This window comes from Lutra lutra, chromosome 1 (genome assembly GCF_902655055.1).
Source record: "Lutra lutra chromosome 1, mLutLut1.2, whole genome shotgun sequence".
NCBI lineage: Eukaryota > Metazoa > Chordata > Mammalia > Carnivora > Mustelidae > Lutra > Lutra lutra.
The window spans coordinates 8109051-8127015 of NC_062278.1; the positions used below are offsets into that span (position 1 = coordinate 8109051).

At 41.2% G+C, this 17965-nt stretch overlaps 1 protein-coding gene across 2 annotated transcripts in view; it reads right to left on the reverse strand.

The window, feature by feature from the left end:
* Positions 1-385: 385 nt before the first annotated feature.
* Positions 386-17965, reverse strand: part of TTC3 (tetratricopeptide repeat domain 3) — a 124625-nt gene continuing 107045 nt past the window's right edge. The window contains exons 39-46 of one of the 2 annotated variants that reach the window (XM_047720000.1): positions 17646-17746; positions 14662-14752; positions 14134-14235; positions 9396-9757; positions 7236-7362; positions 6702-6842; positions 3093-3185; positions 386-1916 (exon numbers count right to left, since the gene is read on the reverse strand). In XM_047720000.1, coding sequence (XP_047575956.1) covers positions 1851-1916; positions 3093-3185; positions 6702-6842; positions 7236-7362; positions 9396-9757; positions 14134-14235; positions 14662-14752; positions 17646-17746 — 1083 coding nt within the window. In that variant the 3' untranslated portion in view covers positions 386-1850. Of the gene's footprint in view, positions 1917-3092; positions 3186-6701; positions 6843-7235; positions 7363-9395; positions 9758-14133; positions 14236-14661; positions 14753-17645; positions 17747-17965 lie in introns of those variants that run through there. The other variant, XM_047720001.1, reaches the window with a different exon arrangement.

Below are 17965 nucleotides of genomic sequence, written 5' to 3' on the forward strand. Positions count from 1 at the left end.
TCAGCCTCAGTCGTACATGAATCAATAAGCGCCTCAAAGGAAAATGGATACTGAGGAATGTAATTTGATTAGCTTCAACATTCTTATATGTGTTCATAAGAAAAATCTTATATTAGCTAAAACAGTAAACTATCATCTGTATATAAACTTCCTATTCACAAATAAAATAGCCAATCATGTGAACTTGAGTTTAGCCACCTTTATTTAGCCACAGAGGGATGTTTTTTGATCCAGGCTCTAAAATTCCTAATATTCTTGGTTAGACTCTTTGGATGTATCATGGCTCTTCTTTTCCAAATGAAGATAATGTATGTGTTTTGAATTTTCTAGAATTCTTTTTTAAAATTTTTTGAGGAAAAAGGACAAGCACGACAGTAAACTGGTATTATTTTAGAATGTTCTTTATTTTGAAACTTACACCAGGACATGTGTAAGGCATGTTCACAATGTTTGTTTGATGTACAAAACACATTTTCTCACTCTCCAGCGGCTCTTCTTTTCCTTTGTACCTGCTGCTACAAACTAGTCCCTACATATCTACCTACAGTTCTGTTCTTGTGAACATGTAGACAATGTTTCAGGGACCTGCAAGGAGAATCTGCCTCAAAATAAAGAGTGAGCATCTATAGTCTAAGTCACTAAGACATCAAAACTCACAAGCAACCAAGGCTGAGGAAGGTGACCAAATTAGTTCACAAATCTGGGACTGTGAGCTTCCAGAGGAACAAAGAACCCAATGAAAACATTTTGTTGATGTCTGAGAGAAATGAAATGTGTCCAAAATTCACGTTTTTATATTTACCACTGACTACAAATCACTAAAGAGATCTAGTATTTTAGCAGATTCTAATGCAGTTAAAGTTTTGTTCTCACACCACAGTATAAGAGTGCATGCATTACTTCACACAAATGTCAAACACAGAACAAGTGAAACACGGACACCTAGGACAGCCTAACTACACAAGTGCCTCTTTCTGGTGGTGGGATAAGGGAGGGGAATCATAGTGACTATTTCCCTATGGTGCCTACTATGTGTTAGACAAAGATACCCAAACATTCGTCTTCTAACTCATGAAAAAGGACAAATGCTGCCAGTAAGAGTAAGATATTTGAAGAAGTTCCAAATGTGGGATTGGGTGATGAATACGTAGCCTCAATTTTCAAGGCAAAAAAAAGTCTTGGCTGACACTAATAAGAAATCAGACTATATCTTTTGGGTGATGAAAAATAAGCTCTTTATAAATCTACTGGGGGGAATAAAATAATGAAATGAAAAAGCAAAAGCACATGGTGTCTCATGAAAAGAGGATTTGAATATTTTGGTTTAAATCAGCCGACATGTTACCATGTACTATAGATTATTAAAATGTGTTTGCTTGAGCCCATTTAAATGCAGAATCTTTGAGGAAAAATGTAGGCATGTTATAAGGAATACTGACTTGTAAAAATTTTAACCTGGGGGACTTTAATAGGTTAGAATACTTTAAATTCAAGTACTGCTTTGAGGTGCTCACAACACTTCCCAAAAGAAGCCTTCCAACTCAGAAGGCACCTCTGTAAGCAGCCCCAACAATTTAGGAATGTGGCTACACATAATTTTACTAGCCACTATATGTTATTACTGAAGTGTTTAATAAGAGCAGGGAAATTTCCATCAATTGTATTAAAGATTTCTACTTATTAGCACTGTGACACACAGTGCAAAGAATCTTCAAATGTTTGCTTTTTATACCAGAAGTAATATATTGTTATTCTTCCAATTCAACAAAACAGTAAATTACTCTTCAGTGAACTGTGTGACTACCTAGGAAAGCAGGCTGGCCTCTTCCAGAAGGTGCTGGCTACTCTTCTTACAGGAGATCCTGAGCAAGGCAGGCTGGGCAAGAGCTCTGCCCCTTCAGCCACTGCTTAAAGCACTGAAAATGAGAAAATGAAATCAGTCAGTGTCTTCAGGAACATGGGGAGCCTTAGTTCCCCCTTGCTGCTCCTCAACAGACATGGTTAAGTTCACCTCCATGTCTGGTGGCCTGGAGCTGCCCAACACTCAGGAACACTTATGCCTACTCAAGAGTGAAGTGTGCCCCAAGCCCTAGGAACAAATCATCTTGCCTCAGAATCTGACCCATGGACTCTGGACTTCTAACCTGATCTTAGGCGGACAGCCTTGTCCCTCCACTTTCCCTAACACTCCAGCTTCAGTCTTGGCATTTCATTCCAGGGGTTGGCATTTTCTTGGTCCTGAGACTCACCCAATTTCTAACCGATTCTCTCTCTGCCTGATCTTAATTCTTGTACCTCCCACGAGCCTCCATACCACATCCTTGACTGGAAACTTTCTACCCCCTGTGGTCCCAAGTTGCTTGTGGCTGCCTGTTGCTGCTAAGAGCTGGGTGTGTGTGTTAAGTCTGAGAGCCCAAGTACAACACCCCTAAACCTGCAGGAAACAGGCCACGCAAGAGACTGCGAGCTGTCTTGACTCCTCCTAGTAAGTGTATTGTTTTTATCCCTTTTTTCAAGGGATTAATAAACTGACATGGCAGAGACCTAATCAGAAGCAGGCATGGAGAATGAATGCCCACAGCATCCAAAATATTTATTGAAAGATCTTGAAAATTTATAAGCCAGGATCTCCCAGGATCAAGCACAATGGGCCCAGTTAGGTTTAGCTTTTCTCCTCTAAAATGTTAAATGTACTTCATATACTGCACTAAATCGAAAAAATGTTGCACTGTGCATCTCTGCATCCATGTATGTAAGAAAGTACCTTTCAAGAAACAAATATTGTTTTGAATTTCAGCACCAACATATTTGAGGGAGCCGACTAGGACTGTTCTCCTCCACCCATGATGTGATGGATGGAAAGGACAGTGTGCAGAACTGCACACCCCAGAGGCCAGGAGGTCTCTCCCCTTTTCCACAGCAGCAGTCTTTGAAAAGGGAGACAATGGACACTGGCACAAGGAGGCTTATGCAGAAAGTGCTTTGAAAACACAAGAAGTGTTAACACTGAGGGAAAAAAAGTCCCTTTTTATGTTCAAAATACTTAACAGTCAAAATCCATGATTATCAGGATGGCCAAAGAGAATTCTTACCCCTTTGTGAAACTTGTGCCCACATTTTAGCACACGCACATTTTTGGATTTGAATACATCATGGCATAGTTCACAGGAAGCTGCCCCCGATGCCTGTGGAGACAAAAGTGTCCCAGTAATAAGGAATAGCTCAATTCCTTTCTATTACATAAGATCTTTCTACAAGTGGCCTTTATATACTTTTGTCATTAAGGTGGCAAATTACTCCCAATTATAGCTAAGCAGGCTGAGGGAACAACATATTTTTTAATAGCATTTCTTAAGAAAAATTACAAACATACAAAAAAGAAAAAATACACTTTTAAAGTTCTAATTTTCTCATAGAAAAAAAATGTTCTATATGGCTAATAGGTTCCCAGGAAATTATTACAAATTTCTAATTATCCCAAACCACACCCAAACTATAGTATGAATATTATAAGTTAATCGCTCATCTAATTATCTAACAGTCGGGGACAGAAACATAAATTATGAAACAGCCACCGCATGGACTACTGTGGGGCTAACTGACATCATGATGGAAGTCCACAAATCCCTGACCCAAAAAGCTGGTGACAACCACCCTCTGAATAAAAGCAGATTATAAGACAGTACGTATCATATAATCATATAATTGGTTTTTCTGAAATAAGGAGAATGGGCATAGAGAGAGATACCTTATTAAGAGCCTGGAAAGATCTAGAATGTGAACAGCAGTTACTGTCAGTTAAGAGATTTAACTTTTTTCTTTGCTATTTTCTAAAGTTTCTAAAAATGTGGATTACGTGTGCAAATCCAAACAAAACAAACTGACGGCTCACTCAGCAAACATCTGAGGTCAGGGATTGTGCGGGGCTCGAGGGCACAGAGCTGAATGGGAGAGTTTCCGGCTCAAGCAGCACACAGTCTGGTGAGCACAGACAGCATTTTCTGTGAAAGCAGACCCGAGTGTCACCCAGGACACCAGGTACAAGGTCCCCCTACAACTCACGGCACCTACCCACACTGCACCGTTATTTTCCAATTCCTCCTCCCCTCCCAACTCTGAGCACCCTGAAGGCAAGGAAGCAGTCCTGTTCATCTATATCCTTAGCAAATGGCACAGAACGTGGCCCCAAAAGGATTCTCCATAAACTGTCAGGCGAGTGAATGAAAGCAGCCCTGGCCGCGGGATTAAGGTCAGGGATGCAGATGGGGACAGTGTCTAAAGGCTCTGAAGACCCTGAACTGCTGACTGGGTTTTCTGTCTCTCCCCTGGCACTGACGGGGTAGATACAGTAAAATGAGGTGCTCTGTCTCCACTCTGTGGCTCCTGAGGGGACGGTCAGGGAAGCAATGGAAGTGTCAGTCCCACGGAAGGGCAAATTAAGGCCTCTGCAAAGCTCAGAGCTAGGTTTGGCTTGAAAAACCCTGTTAACTGGACTTATTTTTATTAGCATGAAAAGATGGGCACATACATTTCTAAGCAGGAAAAAAAAGACACAAAAAAGTATATATAGTTTTGATTAAATTCACATATACACACACAGACAAAGGAGTTTAGAAAAATACATACTGATATCATAATACCATAATACTGGTTACCTGAGGGTGGGTTTTGGGGTTCTTTAAAGGCTTTTAATTTGTATTTGCTACTATGAACTTTTGTAATTTGAAAAGATTAAGCAAACTACTTTTAATTTTTAAAAAACTACCTATAATTATCAAACTGAGTCCCAGTTTGAATACATAGTCTTCTTATAAGTCAGCTTGTACAACTTTATGATCACCAACAACCGTGAAGCAGAAAGTAATCTCTCCCCTGAAGGTGACTGCATTCTATCTCAGGCGGGGGTGGGGGGGCTGTCAGGGAGGATGCTCTGAGAATTCGGCCCTGCTGGAGGGCCACACAGCACCTGGCCAGTCAGCAGCCTGGGGAGAGGGAGGCACTCCGGCAGGGTCCTGCAGGAATGCTCCGCATGCTCCTAAGCACTCTGACTGGAGTCAGATGCTCTGGGAAATGAGTGTATGTGGTTTGGAGACTATCCAAAGAATAGTGGACAAAGAAAATATAAAAGAGGAATAAAAACTAAGTTCACACAAAGATTCGCTGTTTAGTTCAAGCCAGCAAACTAGTACTCTGTGCAATCAGGGATTGCTGACTCCACTGCGGGGCCAGAAACTCTTCTAATTTTCCTTTCATTTAAACGCTGATACCAGGGAGCCCGAGTGGCTCAGTCAGTTAAGCACCTGCCTTTGGGTCAGGTCACGATTGAGTCCTGGCATCAGACTCCCTGCTAAGCGGGGAGTCTGCTTCTCCGTCTCCCTCTACTCCTCCCCCCACTCATGCTTGCTCACGCTCTCTCAAATAGATAAATAAAATCTTTTAAAAAAATAAACTGATATCACAGTTGGACAAAAGGGGAAAACATGCTTTATATCAGAATTTAACCAGAGCACGCAGCCCTGAATGGCCTCTTTCAACCACGTTTGGTTCCTACTACACAGTCCCTAGCATCAGCTGGGTCCGTGTGGCGAGGATTAGGGAATTACACGCTACACACCCAGACCGAATGAAGGAGTGCTGGCAAGCGGCATGAATCATCTGTGCCTCGGTTTCTTCGTTATAAAGACAAGTATAATGCCTTATCAACTGAGATAACTCCCACAGTATTTTATGGGGGGGGGGACTATGTAAAAGTAACATTCTTACTGCCCAAAAGAACAAAAAACATTTTAAATCTGTATATCAAATTAAGGCAAGTTTAGCGCATTCCAGTGCCCCTCGCCCCATTAAGGCACTCGAGGGGAGAGAGAAGGGAAGCAACCAGACTTGCCTGAACACAGAGTTGGACCCTGACCCTTCTATTCCAGCATCATCCAGACAACAGCCCCAACAAGCAGGTATGATCTGAGCTCACAGTGCGACTAAATGACAGAACCAGGTCTGGGATTCCAAAGCCCGTAGTGACACAGAATAAAATGATTCAAAAATCATTTTCCTCAACTATTCAAAATATCACACTTAATATAAAAATTAACTTGTATTTGACTGTCAGTAGGCCCAGTTCCCACAATGTGGCCAGAACTCCCCTGGTCTCTCTAGTGCAGGGGCTTCTCCCAACAGGGACCCACAGATACCCACAAAAGCAGAGATGACCTCACTGTTTCACAGACTGTTCTAATGGGACACTCAAGTACATCTAAATTTCGTCTCTAATATTTTTTAAAGATTTATTTGTGAGACAGAGAGTGAGAGAGAGTGCACACACACGAGTGGGAGAGTGGCAGAGGGAGAGAGAGAATCTCAAGCACACTCCCTACTGAGCGCAGAGCCTATCAAAGGTCACCACCCTGAGACCATGACCTGAGCCAAAATCAAGAGTCCATGCTTAAGTGACTAAGCCATCCAAGAGACTGTAATATTTTTTTTAAAGTAGGTTCCACGGCCAACCCGGGGTTCAAACTCACAACCCCAAGGTCAAGAGTTGCACACTCTACAAACTGAGCCAGCCAGGAGCCCCTGGTTTCTAATTTTAAGATCAAATAAATTAGGTCTAGAAATGAAAAGAATGGGGCTAAATCATGGATTAACTATTTTGTGCATTAAAAAAACAAAGCTGACTCCACTGTCACACATGTAACACTCACAGGGGAATCTTCGGTCTTCTGTCCCTTGGTTTTGGGCGATGGTCCAGCAATCACGGAGGGTGGACCCTGGGAGGCCCTGGTCACAGAAGCAGCAGAGTCGGCCTCAGATAATTTCTTATCCTTTCCTGCACTGGAACTTGGCTACCGAGATAAAGTGGGTAGGGAAAGAGGCAAGTGAGTGGCCCAGGTCTGCCGCCTTTACTGAAGTGTTCTCCAGAGTTTGGCTGGATACACCTTTTTTTTTTTTTTAAGATTTTATTTATTTATTTGAGAGCGAGACAGTGAGAGAGAGCATGAGCTAGGAGAAGGTCAGAGGGAGAAGCAGACTCCCCGTGGAGCTGGGAGCCCGATGTGGGACTCAATCCCGGGACTCCAGGATCATGACCTGAGCCGAAGGCAGTCGTCCAACCAACTGAGCCACCCAGGTGTCCCACCTTTTTTTTTTTTTTTTTTTTTGCTTTTTTTTGCTTTTTCTCATCCTCATATTTTATAAACAAAGTGGACCATTTTATTGTAGCTGGATGAAACACTGACCTTTCTCTTTTTCTGTTCATCCAGAATGTGTTCTGTCACTCGTTGGACAATTTCATCAATACTCAATCCCGAGAGCGAGTTCTTGTTCTTGTTTCGTACTTTTTTAATAAAACCAGCAAGCTCAGTGCTAAAAAAAAAAAAAAAGGAAGTGGAGATAAATGACAAGAGAAAGTCAAAGTTTTCTACTACATGGAAATATTATGTGCCAACATTAACCCAACACCTATAAGAAAGAAACCAAATACATACAAACAAAATTAAACAATGGTAACTACATAAAAGCAAGAGAATCACTCTTTACAAGTAGTTATGAAAATTCCAGTACTATTTCTAAATATTTATTTTACTAGAATTTCAAAGTAACAGAACAGTTTAATCTGCTAGATCCATCTGGGATATCTGTATCTACTCTGAAACCAAATTTCATATAGGCTGGAAATATTGTAGCTCTATGCTAAATCAATGACTGATCAGACAACACTGGTTCTGACATGAAATCAGTAAAATCTCCTTTCCCTAGGAGGAAACTAGATTTGATGACTGCCTCCTAGAGTCAATTATCATATGGTTTCACTGATTTGTGGAGCATAACAAATAGCATGGAGGACAAGGGGAGATGGAGAGGAGAAGGGAGTTGGGGGAAATTGGAAGGGGAGGTGAACCACGAGAGACTATGGACTCTGAAAAACAATCTGAGGGTTTTGAAGGGGCGGGGGTGGGAGGTTGGGGGAACCAGGTGGTGGGTATTGGAGAGGGCACGGATTGCATGGAGCACTGGGTGTGGTGCAAAAACAATGAATACTGTTATGCTGAAAAGAAATAAAAAAATAAAATAAAATAAAAACAGGAAAAAAAAAACAACCTGACAACAAGGTTTTCAAAGTCTGAATATTTCACAAGTACCAGTGGATGGAATTAAACCATTAATCAATAGCAACTTGATATTTGAAGCACTAATACCTCAAATGTTCTAATTTTCAGAAAATCAGGATTCAGTTGTTTAAACTCTCCCCAATTTAGTCAGGATTGCAAACCATTTTATTTGTAAGGTACTTCTGATATTTATAATGAGCATTTTTGTTAAAGATTTTATTTATTTATTTGACAGAGATCACAAGTAGGCAGAGAGGCAGGCAGAGAGAGAGAGGAGGAAGCAGGCTCCCCGCTGAGCAGAGAGCCCGACTCGGGGCTCGATCCCAGGACCCTGGGACCATGACCTGAGCCGAAGGCAGAGGCTTTAACCCACTTTGCAACTGGCATGGGAACTGCTATTGAGAGAACTTACAATATTTCTCAAACTTAGGGTAGACATGCCCATGGACATATACTTATTTTCAAATAAGCAGGGCTCCACCAACAGATGCAAAACATTAATTCCAGCCAATCATAATTTAACCACTACTTTGTTTCAAAAGGGTAATTTAAAAACTTGCCACTAATACTGTATCAAAGAAAATCACATGGGACAGAGTACAGAGGGTCATTCTGGGATGTGGATTCCCCTCTTCCTAGCTGTATCCTTGAGACACTGCCTTCAGTGCTTCTCTCCTTGGCTGAGACAGGGAGCACTTCTGCTCCCTCATATCAACCTGGAGACTGAGGCCAGGGGTTGTGGTGCAAACACTCACTGGCTTAGATAAAGCAGAAATCTCCATCCTCCAGGACCCTCTGTAACACACCCACAGGCCTGATTCACTATCAAATCACACCTAGTCCTCCCAACATCACACCTCTAACAAATCAGAGGTACTAGCAAGGTGTAAGTTGTTGCTGCCTTCCTTGCTAGGTGGTATTTCCTCCCCCAAATGATACGAAACTAGTGCTTTGCAGTTTTGTTTTTCATTTAGGGACTGCATGCTAGGACTGGAGCATGTTACTGACCTCATCAAAATATCAGCAAATTACCCTAGGTTCTGATGAGTGTGGAGTAACCAGGAGTCAGTGTTTTCAGTCTAGACCCACACATCAAAAAGTTGGTTTAAAATGCTCACCTCTATGTTTACAAAACATAAGAAAAAAAATGCAGCACCTATCTTTTCTGCGTAAAACAACTATTGAGTTGTTTCCACTTTAGCCCCTAACTGGCCTTAATGTTATCTGATCAGGAAACCTCAGTTCAACGAAGTATTCAACAGAGTCACAGACACTTTATATCCATACCTGTTGTAACATGGGAATACCACTGACAGGTGCTCGATAATACTATTGAACGGCTTTTTTGGAGACTGGCTTGAGCGGGTAGCACGTCCTGGAAGAACAGGTAGTTTCTGATCAGCCACAAGGCTCTGTTTTGGCGGAGTTTCCTGGCCCATGCTCTGGTACTCTGGCAGCTGGGTGACTTCGGGCTGATGGCAGAGCGATCCTGTTAATGGTGGGGAGGAAGCACCCGCTGGGCCATCACTGGCAGAGACCAGACTTGACTCCTCAGGAACTGCTGTTTGGTTTCCAGGCCCATGACTTGAAGAAGTGGAGGTTCCATGATCTTCATGGCCTGAAGACTCAGGAAGCCCCGCAGGAAGAATCTGGGAAGAATATACCATAGTCCTTGGATCACTAAGAGAAACATCCGTGCACAAGACTGACGATTTAGCATGACTGTAATAAAACTTGGGTGCTCAAGTGCACAGGAAACTTGAATACAATAAACTAAACAGTTTTGGTTTTAGAAAACTGCTGTTCATCTTCACTTTAAAATGAGCTCTACTGGGCTCCACACTGCTGGCCTCCCGCCCACCTCTCTGCAGCCCCTTCCCAGGCTCTCCCTGCAGTTCTATCTTTCTTTTTTTTTTTTAAAGATTTTATTTATTTATTTGACAGAGAGAGACACAGTGAGAGAGGGAACACAAGCTGTGAGACTGGGAGAGGGAGAAGCAGGCTTCCCGCTGAGCAGGACCAGGACCCTGGGATCACGACCTGACCCAAAGGCAGATGCTTAACCGACTGAGCCACCCAGGCGCCCCTCTCCCTGCAGTTCTTAATGCTTGTCTGTGCCTTCATGTGGATGTTCCTTAGGACGCTGCTGGGGTGGAGATTCACTTTTTTCCCCAGGACATTTCACATTCTTTCATGCCTCAGTGACTATGTGCTTGGTACTGATAATGCCCGCTTTTTAAAAATTCTAGTCTTGAATGTGTTCCTCAGATCCAAACCTACAAATCCAAACTTCCTCTTAGGCAAATCCAAGGCCATTTAAACTCAGTGTCTTCAAAATCCGGCTCCAGCCCTGCTCTTCCTTGGGTGTCCCCCTCATGGACAGAATACCAGATTTGTCTTAACTCCCCCAAATACACACACCATGCCCCTCCTACCCCATCTCACAGGCAGTATAGTTCTTTCCACTCTTCATCCTAAATACCTCTCAAACCTGCTCTCTCCCTCCAGCCCGACCCCCACTCTCTAAACCAGGACACAGCTGCTGACAGTGAGCCCCTCTCCCACTTCTCTACATTGTGGGCAAGCTGATGGCATCTCCTTACTTGAAACCTATATTGGCTTCCTAGTGACCTCAGGAAAAGTCAAATTGCTAAACACACCTTACAGAGTAAGGTTCCCTTCGTTCTGGCCCCTGGGTACTTTCATGATTTTTCTCACCAAAGCCCTCCTCTGTCACACTGAACTTCTTTTCTATCCATGAAAGAAGTATTCTCTGTTTTTCTAGCCTCCAAATATGCTGTTTCTTCCATTTGAAACACTCTGACCCTCCAAATATCACACCATCCACCCTTTCTCAAACACACACCCATGTCTTCCTTTTGACTGGTTAGTTAATTCCTATTCCAGATCTCTGACTCACCGAGACCTCCAACAGGGAATCTTCTGCTGAGGCCCAGACTTCTAGGTTAAGTTAATGCCTTCTAATTTATGCTGCTAAAGCATTTTTCTGCTCCTACGCAAAACCCTGGCACACTTTACTTATAATTATGGGCTTAATGACTCTCTTTTCCCAAACCCATATGCCCTTTGAGGGAACAGAGCACATCTAATCTTGATCACCACTAAATACCCAATGAATGAATGGGGGAGAAATGACACACAAAGCTACTGGTTTTTAGGGACACTTATTACTTAAGTTCCTAGAACCCTAAGAGTTCCCAAGGCTTAGATATTAAAATTCTTTTGTGGGGGCACCTGGGTGGCTCAGAGGGTTAAAGCCTCTGTCTTCAGCTCAGGTCATGATCTCAGGGTCCTGGGATCGAGCCCCACATTGGGCTCTCTGCTCAGCAGGGAGCCCGCTTCGCCCTCTCTATCTGCCTGCCTTGCTGCCTACTTGTGATCTCTCTTTCTGTCAAATAAATAAATAAAATCTTAAAAAAAATAAAATTCTTTTGTGTATTTATAAAATTATATAAGCTACAACTAAAAATTAATAAGAAACATTCTACTGAGATCTCACATTTTTTTTTCCCTTCCATGTCTGCCACTAAAAACTTAGAAACACATACTCTCTAAAATAAAAAAAATAAAATAAAATAAAAAGGGGGGTCTGGGTGGCACAGTCAGTTGAGCATCTGACTCTTGGTTTCGGCTCAGGTCATGAACCCCTCACAACCAACCCCTCAGGGTTGTGAGACAGAGGCCTGCCTCTGGCTCTGCATTCAGCACAGAGTCTGCCTGTGATTCTCCCTCTGTCCTTCCCCGCCAAACTCTCTCTCAAATAAATCTAAAAAAAAAAAAAAAAAAACAACTGAGAAACATAAATAAGTGATCTTTAATTCTACATCAAACTCTACTATCTTACTCAGTTCAACAGAGAGAAAAATGTTTTTCTATGGAGGGAAGAAAATGGATCTCAACAGAGTATATTACTCAGTTCAAGGTGACCAAACTTTTTTTTTTAAGATTTTACCTATTTATTTGACAGACAGAGATCACAAGTAGGCAGAGAGGCAGGCAGAGAGGGAGGGAGAAGCTGCGGAGTGGAGGACCCTGGGACCATGACCTGAGCTAAAGACAGAGGCTTTAACCCACTGAGCCACCCAGGCGCCCCAAGGTGGCCAAACTATTTAATGTTTTATTTATTTATTTATTTTAAAGATTTTATTTATTTATTTGAGAGAGAAAGCACAAGCAGGAGGAACACAAACTTTTTATGTTTATTTTATTTTAAAATTTTTTAAAGATTTTATTTATTCATTTGAGAGACAGAGAGAGCATAAGCAGGGGGAAAGGCAGAGGGAGAAGGAGAAGGTGACTCCCCACTGAGCTGGGAGCCCAATGTGGGACTCCATCTCAGGACCTGGAGATCATGACCTGAGCTGAAAGCAGATGCTTAATAATCTGAGCCACCAAGGTGCTCCAAATTCCTTTTATTTTTAAAGATTTTATTTATTTATTAGAGAAAGAGAGAGAGCATGAGCAGGAGGGGCAGCAGGCAGAGGGAAAGGGAGAAGCAGGCTTCCCGCAGAGCAGGGAGCCCCATCCAGGGCTCGATCCCAGGACTCTGGGATCACGGTCCGAGCGAAAGGCAGACACTATCAACCAACTGAGCCACTCAGGCACCCAAACATTTTCTGGCAGGTGAAACCACAATAAGCCTGCATGCTTAGTATGCAAGGTACTGGCTAGAATGAGACTTTCAAGATCAAGCTCCCGAGTGTAGTCACCTATGTTAAGAAGGAGACTTAACGCACAGGACAGAAGGGTCACAGGGTGAGGCACAGATGTGGGCAGCCTTGACTGGGCTTTTAGGAAGAGGCGGAAGGTGGAGGGTGAGGCTGGTGCTCCAGGCTGGGGGACAGCCCGAAGGTCTGCTAGTGGCCGGACGGTGCTAATCAGGACGTAAGGAACCTGGTCTCCTTACAGCAGACTATTTCACAACCAGAAGATTTTAATGTCCCCAAATATTCTGAAACCTACCTCTAATCAACTCTCGAATAGAATCCCTCTTTAAATTCTTACAGTCAGATCTCCTTTGGTCTTAATTCTTTTCAATTTGATATTGGCTGAGCATCTGCTCTGTGCCCAAATAAGAAATATGTACTCGAGAATACAATAAAGTGGTAAGTGTAGCCATATTTTAAAGTCCACAATACAGAAATAGTTTTCCTTTACTGTGCCGCATATTTTAAAATACAGAGCCAGGTTCAACAATCACTATTATTCAAAAGATTCAGCAAATACCTTAAATTAGCAGTAAAATATGACAGATCAGACCAACAAAACCTTTGTATGTCTCAGGTATAGCACTTTTTTGTCTATATTTGATGAAAAAACAAATCTTAATTTTGGTCCTATGCCCACAGTATCTAGGAATAAGACTCTATCTGTAGACAGAGTTGGTCTAAATCACAGGCACCTGATCCTCTTGGGATTACTCATTCACACGCAGGAAACACATACACCAGTACCCAGAGAAGAAAGCAGAGGTACCAGCCCTTTGTTTACTATAGTCCTGTCCTTAGACACTCACGTAGGAAGACTCATCTTCCATTTACGTAAGAATGTTTCTTATAAAACCTAAAGGGTTAACCAGCAGCACCAATAATGAAAGCACTAAGGCAACTTATTAATCCATTTCATCCCCACTCCTAGAATACAAACCACAAACATCGAGTCTGGCCGAATAAGAAAGCAACTGTGGTTTACTGTTCTGTTTTCTTTTCTTCACACACACAAAAAGAAAAAAGTAAGAAAAAAAGAAGGAAGGGACGCCTGGGTGGCTCAGTTGGTTAAGCGGCTGCCTTCGGCTCAGGTCATGATCCCAGTGTCCTGGGATCGAGTCCCACATCGGGCTCCTTGCTCGGCAGGGAACCTGCTTCTCCCTCTGCCTCTGCCTGCCTCTCTGTCTGCCTGTGCTCGCTCGCTTGCTCTCTCTCCCTCTGTCCCTGACAAATAAATAAATAAAATCTTTAAAAAAAAAAGAAAAAAAAAAGAAAAAAAGAAGGTGTGACAGACTTACTGTGCTGCAGATAGGAAATGAAAGCTCGGGAATCTCCACTTTAGGAAGTTCACTGAGCCGAGAGCCATTTTTAACTGCCTGAATTTGTTCTTCATACTGAGACTGTAGGTAGAAGGGAAAGTATTAGGCTCGTCTAATAAATTTCCAGGGAAAATCAGCATTGTGAATTAATACTTTTTTCTTACTATATATTTACAAATGGTCAACAGTCTTCCAGGAAATATAACGGAGAGGCAAAGTATCAGAACAATTATTTCTTGAAAGAAGTTCAAAATTAGATATTAATCGGAATGCTCTACAGCCTTATCAAATATAACTTCTCTAATCTTCTCAATTACAGGGAGAGTTTAAGACAGATAATTAAGAAAACAGCATTACTTTCAGGAAAAACTTTTAATAATTACAACAAAAAAAATACATATTGCCTTTAACAGTTCAAAAAAGAGTTTCAGTGACACTAACCTATCTCCTGAGAACTATAATCATCATATAGGTTTTGAAAGAATTACAAAATATTTTATAACTTACCTTTGCTTTCTCAGTTTCTTTTCTAACCTTAGAAAGAAATGATTCCCATGAATGGACATCAGACTCCATATCAGGGTAAGTTGCAGAATCACTGAAACAGCAGAAAAACATGAAATTGCTTACTGTCTACTTCAGAAATGTTTTTAAAAGTTAAAAACACTAAAGTGCACATGAAAACATGTAAACATGAGAAAGACTACATATACATTATTTTCTTAAAGATTTTATTTGACACAGAGAGAGAGAGACAGCAAGCACAAGCAGGGGAAGCGGCAGGCAGAGGGAGAGGGAGAAGTAGGCACCTTGCTGAGCAAGGAGCCTGACATGGGGCCCGATCCCAGGACGAGGAGATTATGATCTGAGCAGAAGACTGGCACTTAACCAACTGAGCCACCCAGGCCCCCCAGAAAGATATATTTAACATGATCACACATGCAAAACTATTTTCTTAAAGATTTATTTATTTTAGAGGGTCCACGAGAGTGCTCACGTGTTGGGGGAGGGGCAGAGGGATAAAATCTTCAAGCAGACTCCCCACTGAGTATGGAACCCAATGTGGGGTTCCATCTCTCAACCCTGAGATCATGACCTGACCGGAAATCAAGAGTCAGATGCTTAACAGACTGAGCCACCCAGGTGCCCCACATAGAAAACTATTTTTAAAGAATTATGTATCTTGCAGACTCACCAGTAGAAACACTTGAGGAAATCTTAATTACTGATCAACCAAACTTCCCGATCTGGTGGGCAGACAGCATATTCTCCTGAATTTTAATTTCTTGCCCTAAATTTGAAGATCTGACCATTTTTCATTTAACATCTTTGTGTTTAACATCAAAGGCTGTTTTTACATTAAAAAAATTAAAAGGGCAACCTGGAACACTTAAACATTTCAATAAAACATCACCCTCACCTTATAGTAAAATAAAGGGTGAGGCCCAACAGACTGTAAGTTTATACCTCAGCACCTTTACTAAAAGTGACAAACAAGCTTTCCATTCCTAACTGGGAAATCAATAACATTATCAATCCATGGTTGTGTCAGTTCTCATTATATATCTTAAGGAAAAACCAGAACATTCCTTTTACGTCTTTTCTCTTTCACTTTCCATTGGTGGAATGAAAGAGTTCATACAAAATCCCTAAGAAAGAAGCTACATGTACTGTGGCGCTTCATGAGGAAGTTGACACTCCCAGATGAAAGGGCTGAGAGCTCCGTTTCCAGAGTTGCCATAACGTGTAGCCCATGACCAGATGAAACACCAGCCTTTGGGCACCACTGGTCTCCACTTCAGCTGTACCAGTCTTGTCATTCGAATCAGCATATTAGTTTTCTCTCATTAGAAACGTTTTCTCATGTGAAAAAACTCTATCTTGAAAAATCAAGAAATAAAAACTGTTAGAACTTTTTCCATGACCCACAGAGGGTCAACACTGAGAGTTGAAGTATAAAGTAAAAAGCATAGAGAAGGATGAAAAACCTGACTGTGGAATATGATAAAGAGACCAGATGAAAAGTAATCCCTTGTGTGAAAATCCACACAGAAAGTGCTGAGGCTAGACTGAAGAAGACCCTTTAGAACTCCCAGGTAAACCTTATTCCAAAAACAAAGTTAAACAAAAACAAGTAAAGATTATGGAGACTTGAGGGCACCTGCGTGGTTCAGTGGATTAAAGCCTCTGCCTTCGGCTCAGGTCATGATCTCAGGGTCCTGGGATCAAGTCCCGAAACGGGCTCTCTGCTCGGCGGGGAGCCTGCTTTCCTTCCTCTCTCTCTGCCTGCCTCTCTGCCCATTTGTGATCTCTGTCTGTCAAATAAATACATAAAATCTTAAAAAAAAAAAAAAAACAGATTACGGAGAGTTGAAAAAAGGACCACAGATAAAAATATATGTTTATAAAAAATAAAATTTAAAAAAATAAATAAATAAAAATAAAAATAAAAATAAAGAAAAAGAAAAAAGCACCAGATACGAAAAGAGTATATACTGTATGGTTCTATTTATATTAAAAAAAAAAAAAAAAAGGACCACAGGTGAGTATCTTTGGAAGTGACATTCTATTCTCAGTCTACCACTAAAACTGTTAAGTGACTATTCTTATAGAAAGTAATTTTTTAAAAAGTTTGAAAATGTGATCATTCCAGAAATTTATTGCATGGAAATGATTAATGATGTGCTTAAAAATTTAGCTACAAGGAAACTCACTCAAGTGCAGCTTTTATTAATAGAATGTGCAAATAACCTGACTATACCATCACAGTGTTGTTTAATAAATCACAACACATTTGTATGCTAGAACACTATCCAACTTCACAAAATTAGGTTAGAGAAATGTAATTATTGATATGAAAGTAAGTTTCCTATATATTACTTGGTGGAAAAAAACCCATAAATTTTTTTTTTCTAACATTTAATGATTATGATTTATTCCAAAATACTAACTAGTTACACATCAATTTAGAATTATGGATAATCTTTATCAGTTTTGTTTGTATATTTTGATATTTCTACAATTGAACATGTATTGACTATATAACTACTAAAACAGTCTTGGGGTGCCTGGGTGGCTGAGTGGGTTAAAGCCTCTGCCTTCGGCTCAGGTCACAATCCTAGGTTCCTGGGATCGAGCCTCGCATCGGGCTCTCTGCTCAGCAGGAAGCCTGCTTCCCTTCCTCTCTCTCTGCCTGCCTCTTGGCCTACTTGTGATCTCTGTCAAATAAATAAATAAAATCTTTTTAAAAAAATAAAATAAAATAAAATGGTCTTGAGGTGCCTGGGTGGCTCAATCAGTTAAGCATCCGATTTTGGCTCAGGTCTTAATCTCAGGGTGATGAGTTCAAGCCCCTTCTTGGCCTCCATGCCCAGCCCGCATTAAAAAAAAAAAGGTCCTGTGTAATATAAACATTTTTTTTCTCAAATCAGCTCTAACCTGGATTTACTAAATGACATGCCAGAACGAACATCTGTGATACCATATAGTACCTGCCCAGAAGCTTCAGGTTCTTAAGATACCCTTCTGCCTGTGATTCCAGGATCTGTAATTTGTACACATCCATGTCCTTCCAGTTCTCAAGCACAGATACCTAACATTAGATTAGAGAGTGTTTAAGTATTTTAAGATAGTGAAACAAACTATTTTAGGTTGTTAAAACCTAAACATTCTGAACTACTTTCAAGTTTCTTCTTAAATGACAGATGATGACAGAATCACTAGAACCTGGATTATGTCATAATTTCACAGAAGTGAATAGGAATTAAAACTGGATTTGAATACAGAGTAGCATAATGACAGTAAAATTATT